Source organism: Nasonia vitripennis, chromosome 2 (genome assembly GCF_009193385.2).
Source record: "Nasonia vitripennis strain AsymCx chromosome 2, Nvit_psr_1.1, whole genome shotgun sequence".
NCBI classification, from domain to species: Eukaryota; Metazoa; Arthropoda; class Insecta; order Hymenoptera; family Pteromalidae; genus Nasonia; species Nasonia vitripennis.
In genome coordinates this window covers 15,047,302-15,068,075 of record NC_045758.1, presented here as the reverse complement: position 1 = coordinate 15,068,075, position 20,774 = coordinate 15,047,302, and the positions used below count along the sequence as shown (strand labels likewise).

At 46.0% G+C, this 20,774-nt stretch overlaps 1 protein-coding gene across 2 annotated transcripts; it reads right to left on the bottom strand.

Annotated features, from left to right (window-relative positions):
- Window positions 1-3,558: 3,558 nt before the first annotated feature.
- On the bottom strand, window positions 3,559-20,741 carry LOC100120802 (rhythmically expressed gene 5 protein). 2 transcript variants are annotated; one of them, XM_031923434.1, is made up of 4 exons: window positions 20,618-20,741; window positions 9,124-9,295; window positions 8,648-8,737; window positions 3,559-5,348 (listed from the first exon to the last, which is right to left on the bottom strand). In XM_031923434.1, the coding sequence occupies exons 2-4, from the start codon at window positions 9,293-9,295 to the stop codon at window positions 4,972-4,974; spliced, it is 639 nt and encodes a 212-aa protein (XP_031779294.1). In that variant the 5' UTR covers window positions 20,618-20,741; the 3' UTR covers window positions 3,559-4,971. The 2 variants fall into 2 exon arrangements, with proteins under 2 accessions (XP_031779294.1, XP_001604403.1); XM_001604353.6 differs by lacking the exon at window positions 20,618-20,741 and adding an exon at window positions 11,101-12,956.
- Window positions 20,742-20,774: the final 33 nt, after the last annotated feature.

The following is a 20,774-nucleotide window of genomic DNA, read 5'->3' as shown; positions in this document are numbered from 1 at the left end:
TGTTTTTGACCTCGTTGACACCTCGACTCGTAGATCCCGTTCGGAGCGACCTTTTTTATCCTTTTCTCGGAAATATTTTTGTATATACTCTCCGGTTTTCGCTAATTAACTCGCAGAGTTGCCTAATCCATCTTATAATTTCACGGCGATTACTCCGAGTTTCGCAATTCTCGGCTTTCTTTCCGTATACGCACAGTGTGATAAAGGGCTCGCGCGTTCACAAAAAATTGCTTTGATGGATTTTAGGAGTCACGGCTGTTCAATCAGCTTTGTCTGCCAATGTTTTCACTCGATAATTAGATCCACGCATAATGCCTACATCAGCTCTGAATGCGCGTGCGAGGATATACAACAAATTTATTAGTCGTATAAAAAAGGTAATTTAGAGTTCGTTACGCAAGGAAACACGAATGTATTTGCACGTTTGAATAGATCCCCGGTTATTATACGTCGGAGCTTATTTTCCTGCCTTTCGAAATTACAATTCGAAAGAGAACTTTTATACCAAGTTTCTTATTATTTTTGCAATTACGAATCGTGCAAGTTTTTCTAAAGCGCGTCGTATCCTCTTACCAGTTTACCGGTGATTTTTCCCATTGTATCGCTTTCAGCTGAATTTTCACAGATTTTGTGGACGCGGTAAGCGGATCAAGTTATTTTCTTTTCAAATACGCGTTCTATGTGCGGAACGATGCGGTGTGGGTTTCTTAAGACGGACTTCCAGGGAAAAAGTCCGCGCACAATACAGCGCATTTATCGCTCGTGTAATAGAAATTAATTCCTCAAAATACACACGAGACACACTTGAATTCCTTTGTACTTTTGTGTCGATTCAGAAGTACACGTTGGTTTCTTCGATTACGAAACTCGAATTTCCAAATGATGTATAGAATATACTTTGTATTACGGACACACGCGGCTGCGTAGAATAAATGGATCGATTAATCCCAATGGCGAAATTCGCTTCTCGAAAGCCGATATATGATTCCTCCGCTGTAATATGCGCACGCGGTTAAAGGGCCAGCTCAATATTTATGAACATATAGCACGACGTGGGGGAATTTCCTTTTGTTTCCTGGCCGATGACTAAGTGGGTGACGCTACGTCCATCAAGATTGCGGAGGTTCCGAGTATTTTCAAACTCTTTTGCCGAGCGCATTACGAGCCGACGAGACTACTCGTTATACATTTTTGATTGATTTTAGAGGGGCCCATATAACCTATAACGGCCGCTTGACTCACATTAGTGATTCACTATAACGTGTGCGAGATTCCGACGCTGGATAATTATCCTGATGGATTCGCATCGAGATATATACCTGTATGACGGGGCGCGCACGGTTATGCGAGAAAAAATTCGCTGTATATTCGATATGGAATTGATAATTAATCAAAATGCTTTCCGATCGCCCGCTATATGTCTATATTGTTATATACATATTCGTAAAATTTCGTATATCCTCGTCAGCCGCGCGAGCGATAAAGGCTGGTTAAATATTCAAGAGTCGGAAATATATATAAAGCCACTAAATATATATATAAAGCCACTCGATTTTCACGCAGACCGAGCGGACATCCGCCTACGCCGAGCGCGCAGGGTAAACACACAATCGAGAGATATTTAGATTATCAGCTCTCCCTCGATAAAGTTCAAACAACCTTTCCCTTTTTTTTTTCCACGAGACGAGGAGCCCATCAGGGGACGACAAAGCGAGAAAAATGGCTTAGATCATTCACGAGGGAGGCGCAGAGGGACAATCCGCTTATGCGTTCGATAAAAGAAATTTCAAATCGCCTCTCGGCGTTATACTTTCGACATTCTTTCAGCTTGAATCCACGCTCGCGGCGGTGGCGGCGGAGGCTATTCAAACACCTACTTTTCAGTTACGACGTAACTGTGGATTGTTAATGAGCATTGTTAATGGAAATGCAGGCTGTGCGTGACTGCAAGGAAAATGTACCCCCCACATGTTGCTGCCCCAGGCGTTATGCTGCTGCTGTCTATATACATATATATATAGCGATGGTCGAATGTTTTAGCGTTCGCGGCGCCATGGGTTCGGAGCTGTGTGAATACAAATGCAAACAATGCAGTATTTGAGAACACGCGGCGCTTTCCCTATGCACTCGCTGCGCCGTACATAGTGTGTGCCGCTTATTAATCAAGTTTTTATTCAGCTTTTCTGATACGGCCGAATAACGCATTGGCACATGACATTGTCTCGCGCGAAGCGCCCGGGGTATTGCAGCCTGGCATGTATTTGCTCTCGGCTAATACCTTTGAATGTATTAACGGACTTAAAATTCTACCTTTAAAAATTATTGCATTATGCGCTAATACGTGCCCTGCTACATTTATACCGAGAAGAATATATTCATCACTCTGTCAGATTATACGCGTAAATAGTCGCGTGTAGAATATTGAAAATTTAACGAATTCGATATTTTTACAGAGCGTATAATTAACGGGAAGTACGATATAATAATAGAAATATCAAAATTAACTGCAGCTTCATTCGTTTGTGATGACCGCAAATGAGCGCAAAGGGTCAGGAGAGTTTACCGAGCTGGCTAAAATATTCATTAAAAAATTAGCACAACAAACGAAATTGAAAAATTTCCCTCCGGCGCTTTGGGAGCTGAGCGCGCTGCCCTGTACAGCCGCGCGCCATATGCGCGATTAATCCGTTTGAATGCGCTGCACTTGATACTTGAATGAACGGGGGAAACAAAAACAGCGGACGTTATAGGTAGGTACAACATGCGTGACAGTGCCGCACGTGTTACGCGTTCGCATAGAATTAACGCATTCGTGTGTGTTACAAGATTTTGCTTCCTCTAGTGCATATACTTTTATATGCGGCGAAACCCGTCAAGACGGACAGCTGCTCAGCTTATTACGGGCCATTGTGTGCGGACTGTGCAATTCGTCCTTCTTGCGACGCTCGTCATTATTATATTTTACATTTCGTCACCGCGAGCACCTGTTGTGTAAATGTCTTTTTTCTTGCGTTTCGACGCTTTGTGTGTGCTTGGAGTTGAAAGTTCACTTGGTATATCTTCCCTGAATATTTTACGCGTGTGTTCGTCTTTCTCGAAGCTGTGGCAGGTTGTTACCTTACCGATCCGACGATCGGCGCTGACGGACGCGATGCCGATCGAGGCTCTGACGCTCGGTTGGTACAACCGCCTTAATTACCGATTTATACAGGGATCTGCAGTGAATCGGTAATGTGGTAACAGTATTGTTAATCGTCCTTCAATTTTGTTTTTTTATACACATAAATTGTCCTGTTTACCTAGTTAAATTTTTCATTTCAATATATTCATGACCTGCGCACGATATTATGACAGTCGGCTATTGATCGATCGGCTCGATTGTTTACAGTTCGGTTGTTTGTTTCCTGCAAACGAAAAATATCCATGATAAACTTTATAAAATTTTACTTTTCTCGCTAATCATCGGGCCAATAATGTCTGTCGTCGTTCTCGTTCGAAATTTGCATAACGGTGAGGAAATAGGGAAGTCCGATCGGCAATGAACACAACATCCTGTAGTATGTTTTTCAATTTAATCGTTTTATTCTTGTCGATTCCATAACTCGCACTGACGTGTACTATCTGTATACATAGAAATCTGACTGCGCGCGAATCGTAGAAAAAACAAACAATAACGCCAATACACATTATACAATAATACAGCTTAAAAATTAGTTGCAATAATTTACGAAGAAAAATAAAACACGCTAAAGCTAATAATACATCTGGGATGACATCACATTAAAGTAGCCGCGATACGGACGAGGCTTAATCGATCGTTTGTTGCTCTTTAGTTCTTGCATTCGACAATCGCGCACTTTTCTCGCGCCACGACGACACATGACGCGAAAAAGTGCTCGAACATCAGCGAGCATGCAGCAGCCCTTTTGTTTCTCTCTTTTCACACTCGGTCGCAACGGAAAAAGAAACAGTACGGCTCGCGTCCATTTCTCGTTTGTCGGACAAAGTAAAACGAGGCGACCAATTGCACTCGCGCGGTAAAAAATCTTGTTTCGCCTATACACTCACGCACACGCGGCGCAACTCAATTGTGCTCCGCAGTGGCCCAAAGTTAAAAGCAGGCTATACGTATAGCGGCTGTAGCGATAACAAACGACTTTCGAGCGCGTTTTGTTTAAATAACAATCGCTCCGTCCATTGTGAGCGGCCAGTCTGTTTTTCCGTAAATATTCAAAAAAACAGCTGGCGCCGGATAACTCCTCACTCGTATTGGCCGCGAGTTACAACGAAGCGTGAAAAAGCTTTCTTTCAGCGCAAAAACGAAAAATTTCACCAAGCGCGCGCTATTTTTATCACACACACAAGACTCACGCATACATGTACTATGAGCGAGCCCCTTGTACATACAGACTATACATACGAAATAATACAAACGAAGTGTGTAACGCGATGATGACGATGAAGCGGCTATTTACAATATGCATGATGATGGCTATGAGGATGATATTTACAAGAGCTCGATGGCCACGTTCCAAGGAAAAAGCCCGAGGGTATCCACGTGCATAACGAAGATCGAGCGGATCATGATTGAATTGGAAATGAGTGCTCTTTCTCCTGACTCGCGGAACTTTCACGTGCATCCAAAGCGAGAGAGAGAGAGAGAGACGCAGGCACGCATACACATCGGTATGCCGTGCTCGTCCGTTCGGCTCGATCCGTCATACTCTCCTTTCTTCGGCTCCATTGTCTGCCCTTTCCACGTGAAAGTTTTTTTTCGTCGATCCCTCCGCCGCTGCCGCCGCCTTTTGATTCCGAATTAAAACAAAGACGAGCGAAACGCTCGCAGCCGATGTCGAGCGAGTGAAGCCTCTATGCGTTGAATTGTTAGTTCTCTTTCGATCGAGTGTCCGCGCAGGGACACGTCGATTCATCAGTCTTTGCTCCTGTCGAGTGAAAGAGATCCCGTTTGCTTCAGTAGAATCTCTCGCGGATCAGCAGGTTGTTGGGTCTGCTGATGCGCGCGTAGAACCTGGCGGGCGGCATGAATCGGTAGAGGCTTGCCGATCTCAGAGTCTTCCTGGGCGGCAGCATCTCGGTCGCGGGTTCGCTTGCCGACGACTTCTTCGCGGCCTCGAGATCCATGATGCTGGGCAGGCGAGTGTCATAGCGGATGTCCTCGATGTCCTCGTCCTTGGGCAGAGGACGCTGAGCGTCATTTGGTACCGGACGGCCGTCGGGGTAGACGCGGATCACCATCGGTCCCGTGAGGTAGGGACCGGTGTGCTCCGACGGGTGGACGTAGTCGTAGTTGGAGCTCGATTCCTGCGGGAGCTCGTTGTCGCCGACGGCTGTAATGAGAATAAACACTCGTTAGATATCGCCTGCTTGTATGATGATCATTAGCGATCCGAAAATGAAAGATGCGTGTACAGCAGCGGCCCCGAAAATCGCAAGTCGTGAGAGTGCACTGTTCGCCGGGGTAAAGAGCTGCTCTCGATTATACGCACATCGCGAAGCGGGAGCGTGTAAAGCGTCGGCGCTCGGAGAGTGACGAGTCGAACAATGGGCCTTGTCGATCGTGACAGCTCGCTTCGAGTACAATGCGGACGTCCATCAAAGTCCTTCGACTTATGCTAATGCGAGACGACCCCCGCTCGCGGCGCGCGGCGCGCAACATCCCAGCACACACACATACACGAGAGCTCGAGGCCTCTTTCTTCCTACTTCCGACGTGCCCTTATTCGAGTTCTCGCGAAAGGGCCATTTCGTCGCGCTTCTCTCGCTTTTACGTATTGTGTGTGTGTGTGTGTGTGTGTGTGTGTGCTGCATCGCACAGCTGCTCTACACTCCGCCCCCGAGGTCTTCCTTGACGAGGACGGCCATTATATTCTCGCTTTTTCTTCCTGATCGAAGTTGCACGCCGCGATTATACCGGCGAGACTCGAGAGTCTCGAGGTATGTAGGCCAAGGCACGAAATTAAACGGTCGTCTCTCTTATGTTTGTCCTCTTCGATTTCCTCTCTTCGCGACGAGGCTGCAGGAGACGGATGAGCTAATAGCCGTGATTGCTCGCGCTTCTCCGTTTGAACAACGAAATTGTGACAACGAAAACTCCCGAAGGTGAGCTCAGCTTTGACGAACGAAATTAGAGTGCGCGATCTTATAAGTGGGCCGCATTGTGTGTCCGGCTGAATTTCAAGATCGAACAATGCGCTCGGCAAGAGCCTGTATAACTGCTTATCATAACGACGGCCAAATCACAGCGCGCACAAAGGGGTCAGAGGCGAAGCTAATGCGACCGCGGGCGCGCACACAAAGCCGTGGTTCTTTTTATCCGCGAAAAATATTGCGGGGGGGGGGGGAGGGAGAGAGCGTCGCGCCAACGAATATAGACTTCCTATAGAAGAACGGTTCTGGGTTAAAATGGGGGGACGAAAGCTTGGGTAACAGGCCGTTAGTTCTGTTACCCAACCGCTCGGCGGCGCCACCTATGAGTTTCCTACAGCTTGGCGCGCATATGAGCACGCACAAGCAGACGATTCATCATTCATGCAGTATATTATGTAAAATATACTTTTTAACAATAATGAAAGTAAATAAATGACAAGAAAATGAATAATGAGTGTGTAAGGAGGTTTTACAAAAGTATTGGTTGCGACAACCATATTTTTCTGACTAGGAAAAAACCGCGAAAACGCAGCTCCTGTCAGTTTCCCATTTTATGTCTCGAAGATAATCAAAGTGCTTATTTGCTTATTGTGTCGTCTCAGCCAATTATTACTTCATACTTTATATTTTATTTTGTTCACAGAGGAATTCTTATAAATTGTCGATAAACGGTATTAATTTTTTTAAATAGAATAAGCACTGCTTTTTATTTAAAATTATTTTTGTTTACAACTTTTAATCACTCATCAATATAAAATCATTTGTATTTAATTGCATGCGCATAATAAATATTTTAACTCATTAATTAAATCATAGTTTGTTTTGATTTTTCATATTCTTTTCTTTTCTTTAATTAATTAAATATTTGTAAATACCTTCATTAACAGCAGTTGCATGAGTGTTGATCGATAGTTGCATGAAATGTAAATAATTTATGTGTATCATCATCGCCATTCCTACACCTATGCTTTCCTTTTATCCTATCCTTTTCCTGATGGAAGAAAACTTAGCCACCTTCCCGATTGGTTTCCATCGAATAATATTAGTTTGATTGTTTTTATTTTGATGGCTGTTTTTAATTATAAACAAACTAATATTAACTAAGAGCAAGTATCCCGATTTATTGTTTTTACGCACACTGTAGCGAAAATTAAATTTTAAGTATCACGTAATAATTAAACTATTATACACTATTACAATTTTCATAGTGCGTCACATATAATATTTATTTATTATTTACATCTACGCTGCTATTATTTAATTTTATAACATTCATGTAGCAAGGAGATTGACATTCGGCTGACTTGACGACTGCAAGCTTAAAATTTGAATGGCGCCGTGAGAGTGAGAGAGACAGCACGATAGAAATTGATGGCTGCCGCCATCTCGCGGAGCGTACCGAACTATCGCTTTCCGTCCCCTCGCCGCTATACGAACCGTTCTTCTATATGAAGTCTATATTCGTTGGTCGCGCGGTCCTCTCTCTCTCTCTCTCTCTCTCTCTCAGTACGTAGGTATAGGTAGTCCTTTCGTCGCTGAAAACGTGCAGCACCAGCAGCAGCAGCAGCAGCGGAGAAAATGTGAAAGCTGAGCGAGCTGCTGCTGCTGCTGCCGCTGCGGCCCATTCTTCGTTCCCAGAAGAGCGCGCGCGAGACGAGAAAAGAAAACAGAAAAGTGACCTCGATCCGCGGAAACGTTCGATCCTCTCTCGAAGGAAAAGCTGCAGCAGCAGCGAGAAATGTCGTGCGCACTCGACCCCGTCTCTCCTGCTATGTGTATACCCTTCCTTTTTTTCATCCTCCTCTCTCCTTTTGCGCACGTGTGTGTTTACGTCGCTACGTACATGCGCGCGTGCGCGTCGAGATTCTCACGCGCCGTTTCGGAAGGCGGAAGGAGCGACCACGACGACGACGGCTCTTGCTGCTACTTTTTTTGCTCGCTCTCCGCTTTCGATGCCGAGATTATATAGCGCGCGATACGTGTGCTGCAGCCGATCGTGGATGAAATTTCAACGAAGCAGCTCTGTTTTCTTTTTTCGCCGCGTCTATACGCGTACGCGGTTTATTTTCGCGCGAACGCGCGCGCCGGGTATCGCGTATGAATTATTAAAAACCGTACAGCGTCGCCGGAGCGGATTTGCGACAAATCTCCGCGCGAAGCGCTTGTAAGCGGCGAAATTCGAGAAGCGCGGGTGTATCGCCGGCGAAATCAGAGGCGGATTCTAATTTTAGAAAATGGATTATAACGTTATAGGTGTATTTTTTAAAATTAGAAAGCTCCGTCTCGCGCATAACTTTGAGAGAAGTTTTCCACTGCACCGCAAGCGTATAATGCGCGCGATCGATAAGCGAGGCTTTTTTGCGCTGAATTTCACCGCTGCTGTATTTCATGCGCACACGAAGGATGTTCACGACGCGAGCGTGTGTGAGAGTGGGTAAAACGCGGAGAAATTATGATAGCTGTATGGAAGTGTATTTACCTAGCGGATCGGCATCGGCAGTCGTGTGGAAGGTGTGCTGACCGAGGCGCGAGGCCGTCTGCCTGTTGTTGCCGACCATGGCTCTCCAAACTGCAAGAGAAAAGAACGGAAAATCCGCGTTTAATTAGGCATCTCTCTCTCTCTCTCTCCTGCATACATAGTATACGCGATCATTTAGATTTCTCTTTTCCGCGCCGCGGCTACCGGCGCTGGCGTGCTGCAGCTGATTTCAATCTGCCGCTTAATCGCTCGGCGTTGTTCTCAGCATTTTTTACGCGGGAATAATAATTTTTGGAAGAGAATTCGCGATTTCCGGCGCGATTAAATGCCGCCTCAATTACACGAAGAAATACAATAATCGTCGGGTTAATAACGAGCGATTATCGGGAAATTTCTAGAGAAATCGGCCGATTTTTTCGGAAGAGAAATCCAAATTGCGTATGAGTAATCGTGCGTAGTAGATGTAATAAGCTTACTGATATCTTTGGCGCCGCGCTGGTAGGGATCCATCTCATCGAGCTTGTCGTCGTCGATGTGGGCCAAGTTCTTGAGTCCAGTGACCAGCAGGTTCTTGTTGCAGTCGGGCTTGCTCGACTCCGAGCAGTACTGCGCCACTTCTTGGCTGAAGATGCGGTACAGGTGACTCATCTGCGAAACAACGAGCGCAACGATTAGGAATCTCCCGCTTCAGGCTATAGTGCAATTTTTATAGAATCATTCGCGCGCTGTACCGTTGCGTCACCGCGGTGTATACCATTATGCACCGTTTTATTGTCATCCGTTAAAAATAGACGAAGCTCATTTCGTTCTCTAGTTATAAAAATCGCAAGCCGATCGAAGATGGGGTACGATTTCGTCGTCGGATTTTGCAAGCTGTTAAACGGCGCATATTGTATAACATAACGCAATTCCAAAAGCGTAATATGTATTAAACGAAAACAAGACGTGCCGGTGAACATTGCCGAAACAGCGGGGACGTGCCGCCGATTTCCGATGTCGAAAATGCAAAGAGGATCCTTAAGAAGCCGCAGCCCGGGAACGAAGAGTATAGCGAGGCGAAGAAGCGAGTGGAGGACGAAGAAAAAGGGAAAAAACGTCGCCGTCGCGGTTAGTTAACGCGCTAGAACATTCCGGGCGCGTTTGGTGAAACTTCTCGGCTCGTCGAGAAGGCGATTTGTTACCACAGAGCGAGGGAGCAATCGCGACTGCTGCTATATGCACGTCGCGTCTCTATCTCTCCTTCTCTCTCTCTCTCTCTCTCCCTCTTTCTTCGTCACGTCGTCGAGCAAAAACAATATTGCAGCGGTAGCGCGCAACGAGCCTCATCTTCGCCGGTCTTTTGTCGCAACCGATTTTTCGCGTCACATTACACGAGCTCGGCGGAGAGAACGAGAAGAAAGCGTTTAACGATCTAACTACCGCTTGTAAATTGTTTAAAAGTGTCGCTTTGTTTTCGCAACGCGCTATAGCCGTATAATGAATCCTTAACGATCGCATCGCTCGCGATCGGTATATCGCGCGTACAGGTAATAATACTCCGAAATCTCTAGCTGTATGCGAATCGCGTATGCGCATAATATGCGAAAACTCGCGCGCAAAATGCACGGGGGTAAAAAGGACAAATCACCCGCACAATACACGCCGCGTATACCAGCCAGTGCACGACCCGAATACATATTTGCATCCGCGAGCGAGCTGGAGAGAGAGATCGGGAACGTCGATAATCCCTCGACGATGTGCGTCGTACAGCGAGAGAGAATACGTGTGTGTGCGGGCGGAGGAGCGTTTGACGGATATCGAGAGAAAGCGATCGCAAACAGTGCCAACTATTCAAACAGCGGATGAGACGTAATTAGCGCGGAAAGCCAGCGGCGTTATATATGTATGCGCGTACGTACACACAGAGCTATAGTGTGTACAGCGTTGAAGTTTTTTCTCTCGCCATGAGCTCGTGTCAATATACGCGTACGTCCGCGTCCGCACTTTCGAAACAACTTCGTCCCTCTCTCCGTGATGCTTCGAATACAAATGTACATACGCTGCAGACATATTTTTGAAAGCGAAAAATCGCGAAAAAGTTCGTAATTTTTGCACTTCCCTTGATTGGACCGGTCTCTCTCTCTCTCTCTCTCTCTCTCTCTCTCTCTCTCTCTCTCTCTATCTCTATCTCTATCTATATCCGCGATAAATTTTACCGAGGATTGCAGCTTATAGAGAACGAGAAAAACTGGAGCCTCTCCGTACAAGGAGCCGAACTCGTTCTTGAACTTTGCCGACAAGGTTTATCCTGCGCGTTTATACGAGTATTTTCGCATCCGTCGATGAGTCGAACATTTTTATAATAGACGTGGAATTCTCCGCCGCTGTCGGCACGTAACGATCAAACGGCGGACTCTGTATACCCTAAGATATAGGTATAGAGCGTTAAGTATAGAAAGGGTCAAGATCCTCACCTTCTCCTCCCTGGTGAGGAACTCCCACATGGGAATAGCGGAGCCGCAAGCACGTGCGATGCAGCAGACGAGCACGGCGGCCGCAAGCGCGATCGCTAAGCTTCCCCGGCAATTGCTCCCCGTCATGTCGCTCTTCTTCTCTCTGATTCCTCCCAACGAAGCGAAATCCAAAAATCTCCTCCTAGCAGCCGGAACAATGGCGCAGAGGAAATGCTCTCGCTCTCTTGGTACGAGGGAAGAAAAAAATTGGGAACGCTTCCAAATCGAGATCTCGATCCGCTTCACTGATCACAAAAGTCTCCCTCTCTCTCTCTCTCTCTCTTGGCGAAAGAAAAAGTAAAAGCGTCCTTATTTCGGCTGTCTAAAGTCACACAAACACAATCTTTCGAAGCACAGCAGAGGTACGGCCTGATGTGTAACGGTGAATCGAAGAAAAAGTCGATCACTGCAGCGGTTCAAGAAGAAGAGGAAGAAGAAGTGTGTTACAAGCGTTCGCTATCGGTTCTCGAAAGTCAACTGAGCAGCGGCACGCAAGCCGTTCGTTTTATGCCCGCGGATCAAGTGAGGATCCCCACCGTGAGTCCCAGCGCGCAAAAGAGAGAGAGAGAGAGCAACGTATTCCCTCCACTAATCGTCCACGGCGCCAAAGAGAGAGAGAGAGAGAGAGAGAGAGAGAGAGAGAGAGAGAGAGAGAGAGAGATGAGCGTGTCGTGTGCGATACGCGGGCTTGTTTATGCGCGCGATCCTCGTCTCTTTTTTCGACTCGAGGGTGGGAAAAATAGCGAGACTCGCTCTCTTGGTTTTCCCCGAACGGATATAGAGATACGCTTTTGATCATTATTATAGCGACTGACATAAGTACGCTCTCGCGAGCTAAAAAGCGGAGCTTGTATAATGCCGCTGATGGATCGATCTCGAACTCGAACGAAAATGGAGATGATGATTCCGTGAGCTGCTTTTAGCGTAATGAGGCACAAGGTGTGCGCAAACGGTTTTCCATGTAGATACTTACTCGGGGGATCTCTCGCTCTGATGGATGCGCGCGAATGAGTTAAGGCTATTTTTACGATTTTCACACATCATGCGCGGCCCGCTGCGTGTGCTACATTTTTATACCCTGGTGCTCTCCGTGAGCACGTGGAGAAATTGTAATGACGATATTGGCGCGATAGTGCTAATGAATTGGAGCCGCGAGAGAGAGAGAGAGAGAGAGAGAGAGAGAGAGAGAGAGAGAGAGAGAGAGAGAATCCTTTCGTCTCGTTGCGCGCCGCCACTTAGCGGTTATTAGTCGTACGCGAGTTATATTATAATACGATTATTTTCAGGTCTATCGTATTGGTGCAGAAATAACACCGAGGTTTATTACAATTCTTCATCAGAGCTTTTTTCCTCTTCCTTCGCGACTATATTTATAACTTTATACTGTAACATAACACCGGGAGAGAGAAACATTTTCGCGCGGTTGTATATGTTTTTGTGTGTTTGTTCTACAACGTGACATTGACTTCCTGGTGTTATTTTAGTATTCGCGGTGGGATGTGTCATTTATATTTACGTTATAATACAGTCAGGTGCAGCATGCGAGGTTGTTACCGCGATCATGAGACCAAAGGTAAACGATATTTATTTGTTTGCCTCGCGTGGCTTGCAATAAATGGTTGGCTTTGCTAATGCAATTATTTCTGCAAGTGGAACAAGAGACTTCTAAAAGATAAAAATAGCGAAAAATAATCGGTCGATCTCGGCGTTTCCAGCTGTTGTTGAAACGCTGTTTTTATTCCAGCTACGAAGAAATTGTTTGTTTTTTAAGCTCAAGGCTGTTGCATTTCTGATGAATGCCAATTTCTATGGAATTTTAATTTTCCATAAATATATACTTGTATTATGTATTAATTGCAGTAATCATGAATATTGCTTAGCCACTTCAATAACGCAGAAAATGCTTCGGTTTTGAATAAATCAAACAATTATACGATCATCAAAGCCATATAATGTAAATGCCGAATATTAATTTATTCGTATTCAATCGCGTCAGACTTCATCAATTCAAATTTCATGCAAAAAGCCATGCAGTTGACGGAAGATGTAAACAGACCTGCGGGTCCCATAGCATAAAAACATGCTTCTATACGATAAAAATCAGAAAACACCGCGCACGTTGTGTTTGTACATAAATCGTATCAAGACGCGAATCATCCTGGGAATGTGGACCATAGGTGTGTGTCGAGAAAGGTTGATGTCATGCGAGGTCCAATTTCAATAAAAAAGCAATTCAGTTCTCTGGACGTGCATTGAAGAAAATTGTAAACACGATAAGTCGCCCGTCGACGTCGCCAAGCTCTGCGCCGCAGCGTATCAAAAAGCCCGTCGGGCGTCTATACGCGCTGTGATGTAATATTATGAAAAACGGAAGAAAAAAGCGAATCCCAACAAATAGGAAACACTTTTTTCGTAAACATCGTCGCGACGAGAGGCGCCATAATTACGAAAAATATTCACCGTGCGTCCCAAGGATGACCGTGACGTGGGTCAGGATTCGATTTCTGGTTTTTTATTAACCAATTAATATCGCGCTCCTGCGGTCACGTGTATACGTGTCGCTCGAGAGACTGGGAAGCGCCGAAATTCATCTATACTGCGCGTTTTTTCAACTCATACGCACGTCCTTTAGAAGGACGCTGCGTTTCGTGTTTGTGTCACACTCTCTCGCCTCGGCGAGCCTCAGTGTGGGATAGTATATGGAGCAGTTTGGACTGCAAAGCGAGGCACACTGACTGAAATAGAACAATGCTCGCGAGTCTACAAGGTGAATAGCTAATGCGAAAGTGAAAAAACGCTCGCGCTTTTTTCTGCAGTTCTCTCTCTCTCTCTCTCTCTCTCTCTCTCTCTCTCTCTCTCTCTCTCTCTCTCTCTCTCTCTCTCTCTCTCTCCGTCTGTCTCTCTCGGGCGGATCCGGGAAGTTTTCGAGTGAGAATCCTGTTGCGGCGGTTGGTTTAACGACGTTTTGTTCACTGCATTTATGGCCGCGAAAGAATTCGAAATCAACAAATCGTAAACGAGCGGGAACGTATAGCGCTTTTTTGCGAGCGACCGAATCGAACAGCACGAATGGTTTTTTCATCGAGTGCAGCATCGTTGGCAAATCGTCGCAAAAAGGGGGGAGTTTCGTTTCGAGTTCGCGTGTACTTTTTGACAAAAATGATTTCGCAATAACATGCCTGCATATTGTGTACGTTTTATTTTAATAAATTATTTCTCTTTAACGATTCGAAAGATTAACGCTGCTTGATTAATGGCGCCTGTTAATTATTGTAATAGCTCGACTCGATGCTTGCGTGAAATATCCTCCGCGCTCCTCTTTCAGGCTTGCGCCGCGCAAGTATTGATAATCGATATAGAGCTAGAGATGAGAGAGCGAGAGAGAGAGTGAGAGAGAGAGAGAGAGAGAGAGAGCAAAAAACGTATTCTAAAGCTCTTGCACCTCTTTTGTCTGCGGCTGAAGAGCAAACTAGTACGTGGTTACACGGACACAAAAAATCTAATTACTTAGCGGGAAATGTAAAAATTGAAATATCGGCGCCGAAAGTTGACTGAGAGCGTATACAGTGCAGTGATCGCGTCCATTCGAAGACATCCAATCACATTTTGATTACTATTATTATAAACGCAGTTCATATCATTTCCAGCGCAGCATCCCTAACTCACTACCGTAAAAGGAAGATAATATCCGATATCATTCCTTCGTCGTGAGTCACTCCGGAGAAAGAGTGTCGTCTATCTCCCCGTTAATTCCGGCGATCCATCTAAATCCGTAGAATTCCCCCGGATGCTAATAGGGTCAGAAATAGCCGGCGTCACTGTTAAAAAGCGCTGCAATATAATGAAATTACCGAATTTCGCCTCGTCATCGATTTCGGAGAAAGAGCTCCACGCACTCGCGCTGACTGCGCATTATAATGCTCTATCGATGAGACGTCCACCTGAATTCCGGTATGATTCCGTCAACAGCAGCTGTGTTACACGTTAAATCGGCGAAATCGAAACGTCGCTCGGGCTGAAATGTCAAAAGACGCGCCTCCGATTTGCGTCACCGCGCGCACGCAGATTAAACGCGACGAGCGAAAAAAAAGGGGAGAAAAGATTGGGAACCGGCTCTCGCGCAGAGATATTATAGAGAGAGAGAGAGAGAGAGAGAGAGAGAGAGAGAGAGAGAGAGAGAGAGAGAGAGGAGCAGGAGGATGGCTAGGAATTACGTTGAACGGAACGCGGAATTCCATCGCCTCGGGCGCAGGGCAACGACTGCATGTGTGTGTGTGTGTGTGTGTGTGTGTGCACGCGCGTATAACGTATAGAGGTGCTCTCGAGCGCGACCGCGAGAGAGTCGCGCATTTCCCGTTTCTATCCCCTGTACCAAGCGGCCGACGACGACTTCCGGCGCGTCACGTCCTCCGGATCTCCGCGAGCGAGCTCCAGCTTTATCTTGCGCTCGGCTGAGCTGCTGCTCCTGCTTGCCCTTTAATTGGGTCGCGCGCGCGCGAGAGAGAGAGAGAGACTTTTTGTTCGTCTGCTGCTGCTGCAGCGCCGCGAGCAGGCGAGTTTACTTACTTGTTTGTTTGTTTGTTCGTTCGTTTTTGCTTCATTGGAGCATGGAAACGATTCAATTTCGCTCCTTTTGTATGAGGCGAGAGTGACTGCGAGCGATGTTTCTTTTTCGGGGAAAATTGGCTTTCGTGTTTTGAATTCAATTAGTTTAAGCATTTCATTTCATTTTCTTTTCAAACCGATTTCTATACCGGCTCTCAACTGCTACCACTGCTGCTTCTTCTTCTTCTTACTTTTCTCGCACTTGTCCGTTCGGGTTATACATCGAATGAAAGTTTTTACAATCAAAAGTTTTGAAAAACGCGCATTCTCCTTGATTGACGTCTTTCAATCCTTTAATACACAGCCTGCGCTTGCAACTCGATTCACCGATGCAGTTAATGCTGCGTATAGATAGACATAGCTCTTTTCCCGAAATTTGCACTTGATTAAGATTCAACGTCGAGATTGCACTAGCGGCGTTATTAAGTGATTATCCGCATGCAGCAGGGATAGTTTTTGCAGGAATGCATTCACACACACATACAGCCGTTGCGCTAGTCCCGCAACAATTATCCGCAAGAAACCGTGATTAAATTTTTCAACGACACACCATAAACAGCTCTGCGCGCGTAACGGAGCATATTGCATAATCGCATCCGAATTTTCATCTCGCTTATTCGAATTCAATTACACGTAATTACACATCGGCAATAGTTATCCCTCTCGCATGCACGCGCATATAGCCGCAGCTTTGTTCTCGCAAAAGACGCACATAGGACGGATAGCCAATCTCCGGAGAGTAGCTATAGCCGAGCGCGCGTAGCTTCGAAAATTCCGAATTTTACTTTCGTTCCACTTTTTTATGCAGCGCGCCACCGGCCGTTAAAATAGAAATACTTACCCGCATAGCTGCGCTCGTAAAGCCGCGCCAGCGAGCTCTAGTCGGATATTTCGCCAACTCTGTGTGTGCTCTCGATAACAATCGCTCTCGTCGTATTACTTCCGAAGAATAATGCCCGTTGATTAGGCCGATAATAAATCGCGAGAGAGGGAGGGAAAAAGAAGAATAATCGCCGGCATGGAAATGAAGCGGAATTCCAGAAAATGATTAACCGCCTTGCGCGTGTGTGCACGACGCCGGGATTCTCTCCCGCCGTATATATAGCTATAATGTATAATGGCTTCGCACCTGAGAGCTGAGCGAGCGAGAGAAGATGGAAATCCCGAGAGCCGCGCCAGACGCACAGAAGCGAATTAATTATCTTTTAATGGAGACGCCGGGACGTGACTGGAGCAATTCCCTACCTCGTTCGCGCACGCACGCAATCACACACCTCTCGAACGTGTATAGACAGACTGTGAGTATAGCGAGGCATTAATCGCCCGACCAGAAGAGACGCAGCCTCCAAAGGTCGTTCTCTCGATAAATCATCTCCTTGGAATGCCGTTTATTTAGATATCAGAATTCCCAGTTCTTTCTCGTAGCTCGCATTGTACTCGTATGCTCGGTACCGTAAAGGGTGGAATATTTTCGGCGATTTTTTTTATCGTCGTGCGGCGCCGATTGTCGAGATCGTTATTCCGAGTTACTTCTCAAATTCGATATTTTCAAATCGATACTCGCTCACGGACGCGTAGCAGTCGTGAAGGACGGATAGAGCTTGATTTATTAAGGAAGATGCCTGCGAGAGAGCGCGGGTTACGGTGGTCGAACGCGGGAGACGAGAGGAGGAAACCTCCATGGACACATTGTTTATGGATCGTGAAAAAAAATACGAGTGCGAAAAAATCGGTCCCGTTACTTCTGGAGAAAGTTGCGGAAGATTTGCTCAAAATTTAGGCTAATTCAGTAAATACTACCTATCAATCAATCAATTTTCATGCTTTTTTGCGCCCAACACCGTGATTTTCAATTATTTATAACTCTACAAGCGACGAGGAAGCGGATTATTAATTTTTGCATCTAAGTGGAATGACCCGCCGCTGGAGTTTTTTCTCTCGCACACCCCATTAATTACCCTTGTCAAAGTTGTCGTTCACTGACGCATCGTATACTTAAGTGTTTAACGATGATTGAATAAAATTCGACTTTCCCAATTCACAATTAAGCGTCCAAAAATAGAACGAACAAAAAATATTCTAAGTAGAACGAGTCGAGTGTGGCAAGGCCGAGCCATGCATCAAAGCTTTCTAACTTTGTCCCGCATAACAATAAACTTCTCGCAGCTGTTACTGAAATTTATGAAGATACAGAAACATCCTTTACGGAAGCCTCGAGAAGCCCCATTTCATTTTCGCGTATATAACGCTGACCGAATATCTATTACAGCAGCGACGCGCTGATTTAAGACGCTGTAAAAATGTAAAAATTGCGCATCCCATATAAAGCGCCGGCGATAAGAGGCTGGTTTTCTCAACACACACAGCGTTCCGAATTCGCGATTTAAAAATGATCATTCCTCAGAGGGGAATCCCCGGTGAAAAAATTCGGAATTTACATTTTCGCTTTCTATTAGCGCCTTTATCCAGCTCGGATGAGTGTCGCGCCCGAAAAAAGTCTCTTTATTGTCCCGGACGAAATGGAGCTTTTTTACGAGCGCCGCCACGGCATTCCCGCGCGCTAACAATAAAAACGCAATAAATCAGCGAGTCAGGCCCGCACAGGCCGCGCTACACAGACATAGCCGATAAAGGAATATATAAAATATACATTCTGAGGCGCGAAATTCAACGCGCTGCGCGCACGGCACACAGGACATACATACTCGCGCGCGCGCGGACATTCCACCTATATGAGATCGCAGCGAGAATAAAACGTGTCGGCGAACACGTGTTATGTCATCGCATCGAGACAAGGACGTATACGCACTTTGACTGTTATATATACAGCACGCGCGATATCGATAAGGCGAAGAAGCGCGCGCAGGAGAATTTTGGCAGCCGCGCGGGGTATCTGCAGGATGACGTCTCTGTCTTTTTTCTCTCCTTCTTTTCGATTCCTTTCTTTTTCCGTCCAGCGAGCCGTCGTCGCTTGTATTCAGGTATGCGAGGAATTCAGAATTCCAGATTTTTAGCGCTTATCGGGCTTTCGGCTGCCGGTATGGAATACTCGAGTTTCACTGCGAGATTCGCACTCTTCTGCGCGCGGGGGGAATGTGAAAATAATTCGCGCTCTGCTTTTCGGCTCGATCAGAAGCGTTAATTCATTGATTTTTTGATTCGCTTCGAGTTATACGATGCCCGAATTGTTCTCGCGTTAACTCGTTCGTCCGAAACGAATATCGCGGGATCGCGATTTTGACGATTATATTAATTAGGCGACGTTTGAGTTTTTTTCATGTTATATGGTGATTCAATGTTTATCGACCTAAGTTAATAATCGCTGTCATTTGTTAAGAGACTCGAACACTGAAAAGTCTCTGTCATTTTCTCGCGAAGAAGATCGCCACGCTACGAAGTATACAGGCAGCCGTTAATACCCGAATTTATTCAACGTCACGTAGCGAGCGTTAGAAAACAAAATCGAAGCCCCATAGTAGAAAAATCATCGGCATAATTTATTATGTGCTACATCGTAAAGTAGAGAATATCATTCATTTTCCCATACTGGATTCGCTCTTACATATCGCTGAATATGTATTTTACGCTTATGATAATACGCCAGCCATCGCAGGCTTTGTCTCATCTCTATCTGCCTTTACCAGCTCACGAAATTTCAATATTTTACATAACTCGGACACCGGCTGCTAATCAATCTCTCGCGGACCTCTTTACGAAGTGGAGCGTGACCTTGCCACCTCGGGCGATGCAAAAAAAGACAACCCATTTACATGCCAAATGCGCCTTCCTGCGGCCGCCGCACTTCTAACGAGCGATAGATTTTTTCAAAAAAAGTCTCGAAATCCTATTTCATCTCGTCGATCAGAGCTCGATCTGCAGGCAGCTGAAGCCGAAACGAAGAGTCGCGAATTCGAGTGCGCAGAAATAACTGGCTTGCTTGCGTCCGCGAATATATAATTTAGGAGCAGCTTTAACGGATACGAGATTCCTGAATTAAAAATCTGTTTTGATTTCCGCGCCCGAGCGACGACGCCGCGGTGGCGGGCGCCCGCCGCGATATACACATCTACGTATCGTCGTGGATTTCGGCTGGCTGCGCAGGACACACACACACACACACACACACGTCAGACATGACGTCAATTTTTCGGGGCCTCAAGTGCCGTAAAGACGACGCTCCGGCGCCATCCGGCTTCGCGGACCCCCCCCCCCTCTCTCTCTCTCTCTCTCTGTATATCTTTCTTTGGCCGAAGATTAATCTCTCGCGATGTTGACGACGAAAATCGCGGCGGCGGCGGTGGCGGCGCCGCTCGTCTCTGAAAACCCCAAGATTTGAATTCTTGAACGGCGGCGCGATTATATTCCGCTTCGAAATAATTAAAGCTTAGTGACGGCTGACACGCGAGAGTTCGCGCGTATGACGTTTTTCACGGCGAGGATCATGCCTCTCTATATAGCGTACATAGCGGTCTATTACACAGTTGCCCGTCGGGCTGTTACGACTTTTTGGTATTTTCGACAGGCAGTAAAAGTCGTTTTATGAGCTTGCTACCCGTGCGTAAATCGCTGAAAGTAAAAATGTATCGATGTATGCGCATAGGTATAGCGACACACACACACACACACAAACACTCACGCACACGGGGATCAAGGAATCCCGTATTGATTCCAGCGGATTTGGGTTAAGGTTTTCCATGCAACATTTCTTTTCTGGACGTATCCGCAATGTCAGCTAGAGCGTACGAGCGTTGTTAACTTTTTTCATTTTGGGAATATTCCTATACACAGATGCTAGTTTTACGGGCGTTTTTATTGCGCGGTTCGATTTTTTCTCTTCCGCGTTATAGAATTGTGAATGTGCCATGTTACTGACCTCTATATAGGCTTTTTCATAATCACGATTAAACTTTTGGCCATTTCTTCGTCGTCGGTGGTCTTAATTATTCCCCAGTATAATTACGCTGAGTGCTGTACGCCTGGAAAGATTTACCAAGTGTAGAACTTTTCGCTCCCTACTGCTATACTACCCT

What these genes read in the sequence shown, in the direction of transcription:
- LOC100120802 (XM_001604353.6), bottom strand. Translation starts at nt 11,226, where the DNA reads ATGACGGGGAGCAATTGCCGGGGAAGCTTAGCGATCGCGCTTGCGGCC. An exon ending in TCCTCACCAGGGAGGAGAAG is followed by an intron (nt 9,296 to 11,100) that starts GTGAGGATCTTG and finishes GTTGTTTCGCAG; the next exon opens with ATGAGTCACCTGTACCGCAT. An exon ending in GCGCGGCGCCAAAGATATCA is followed by an intron (nt 8,738 to 9,123) that starts GTAAGCTTATTA and finishes TTTCTCTTGCAG; the next exon opens with TTTGGAGAGCCATGGTCGGC.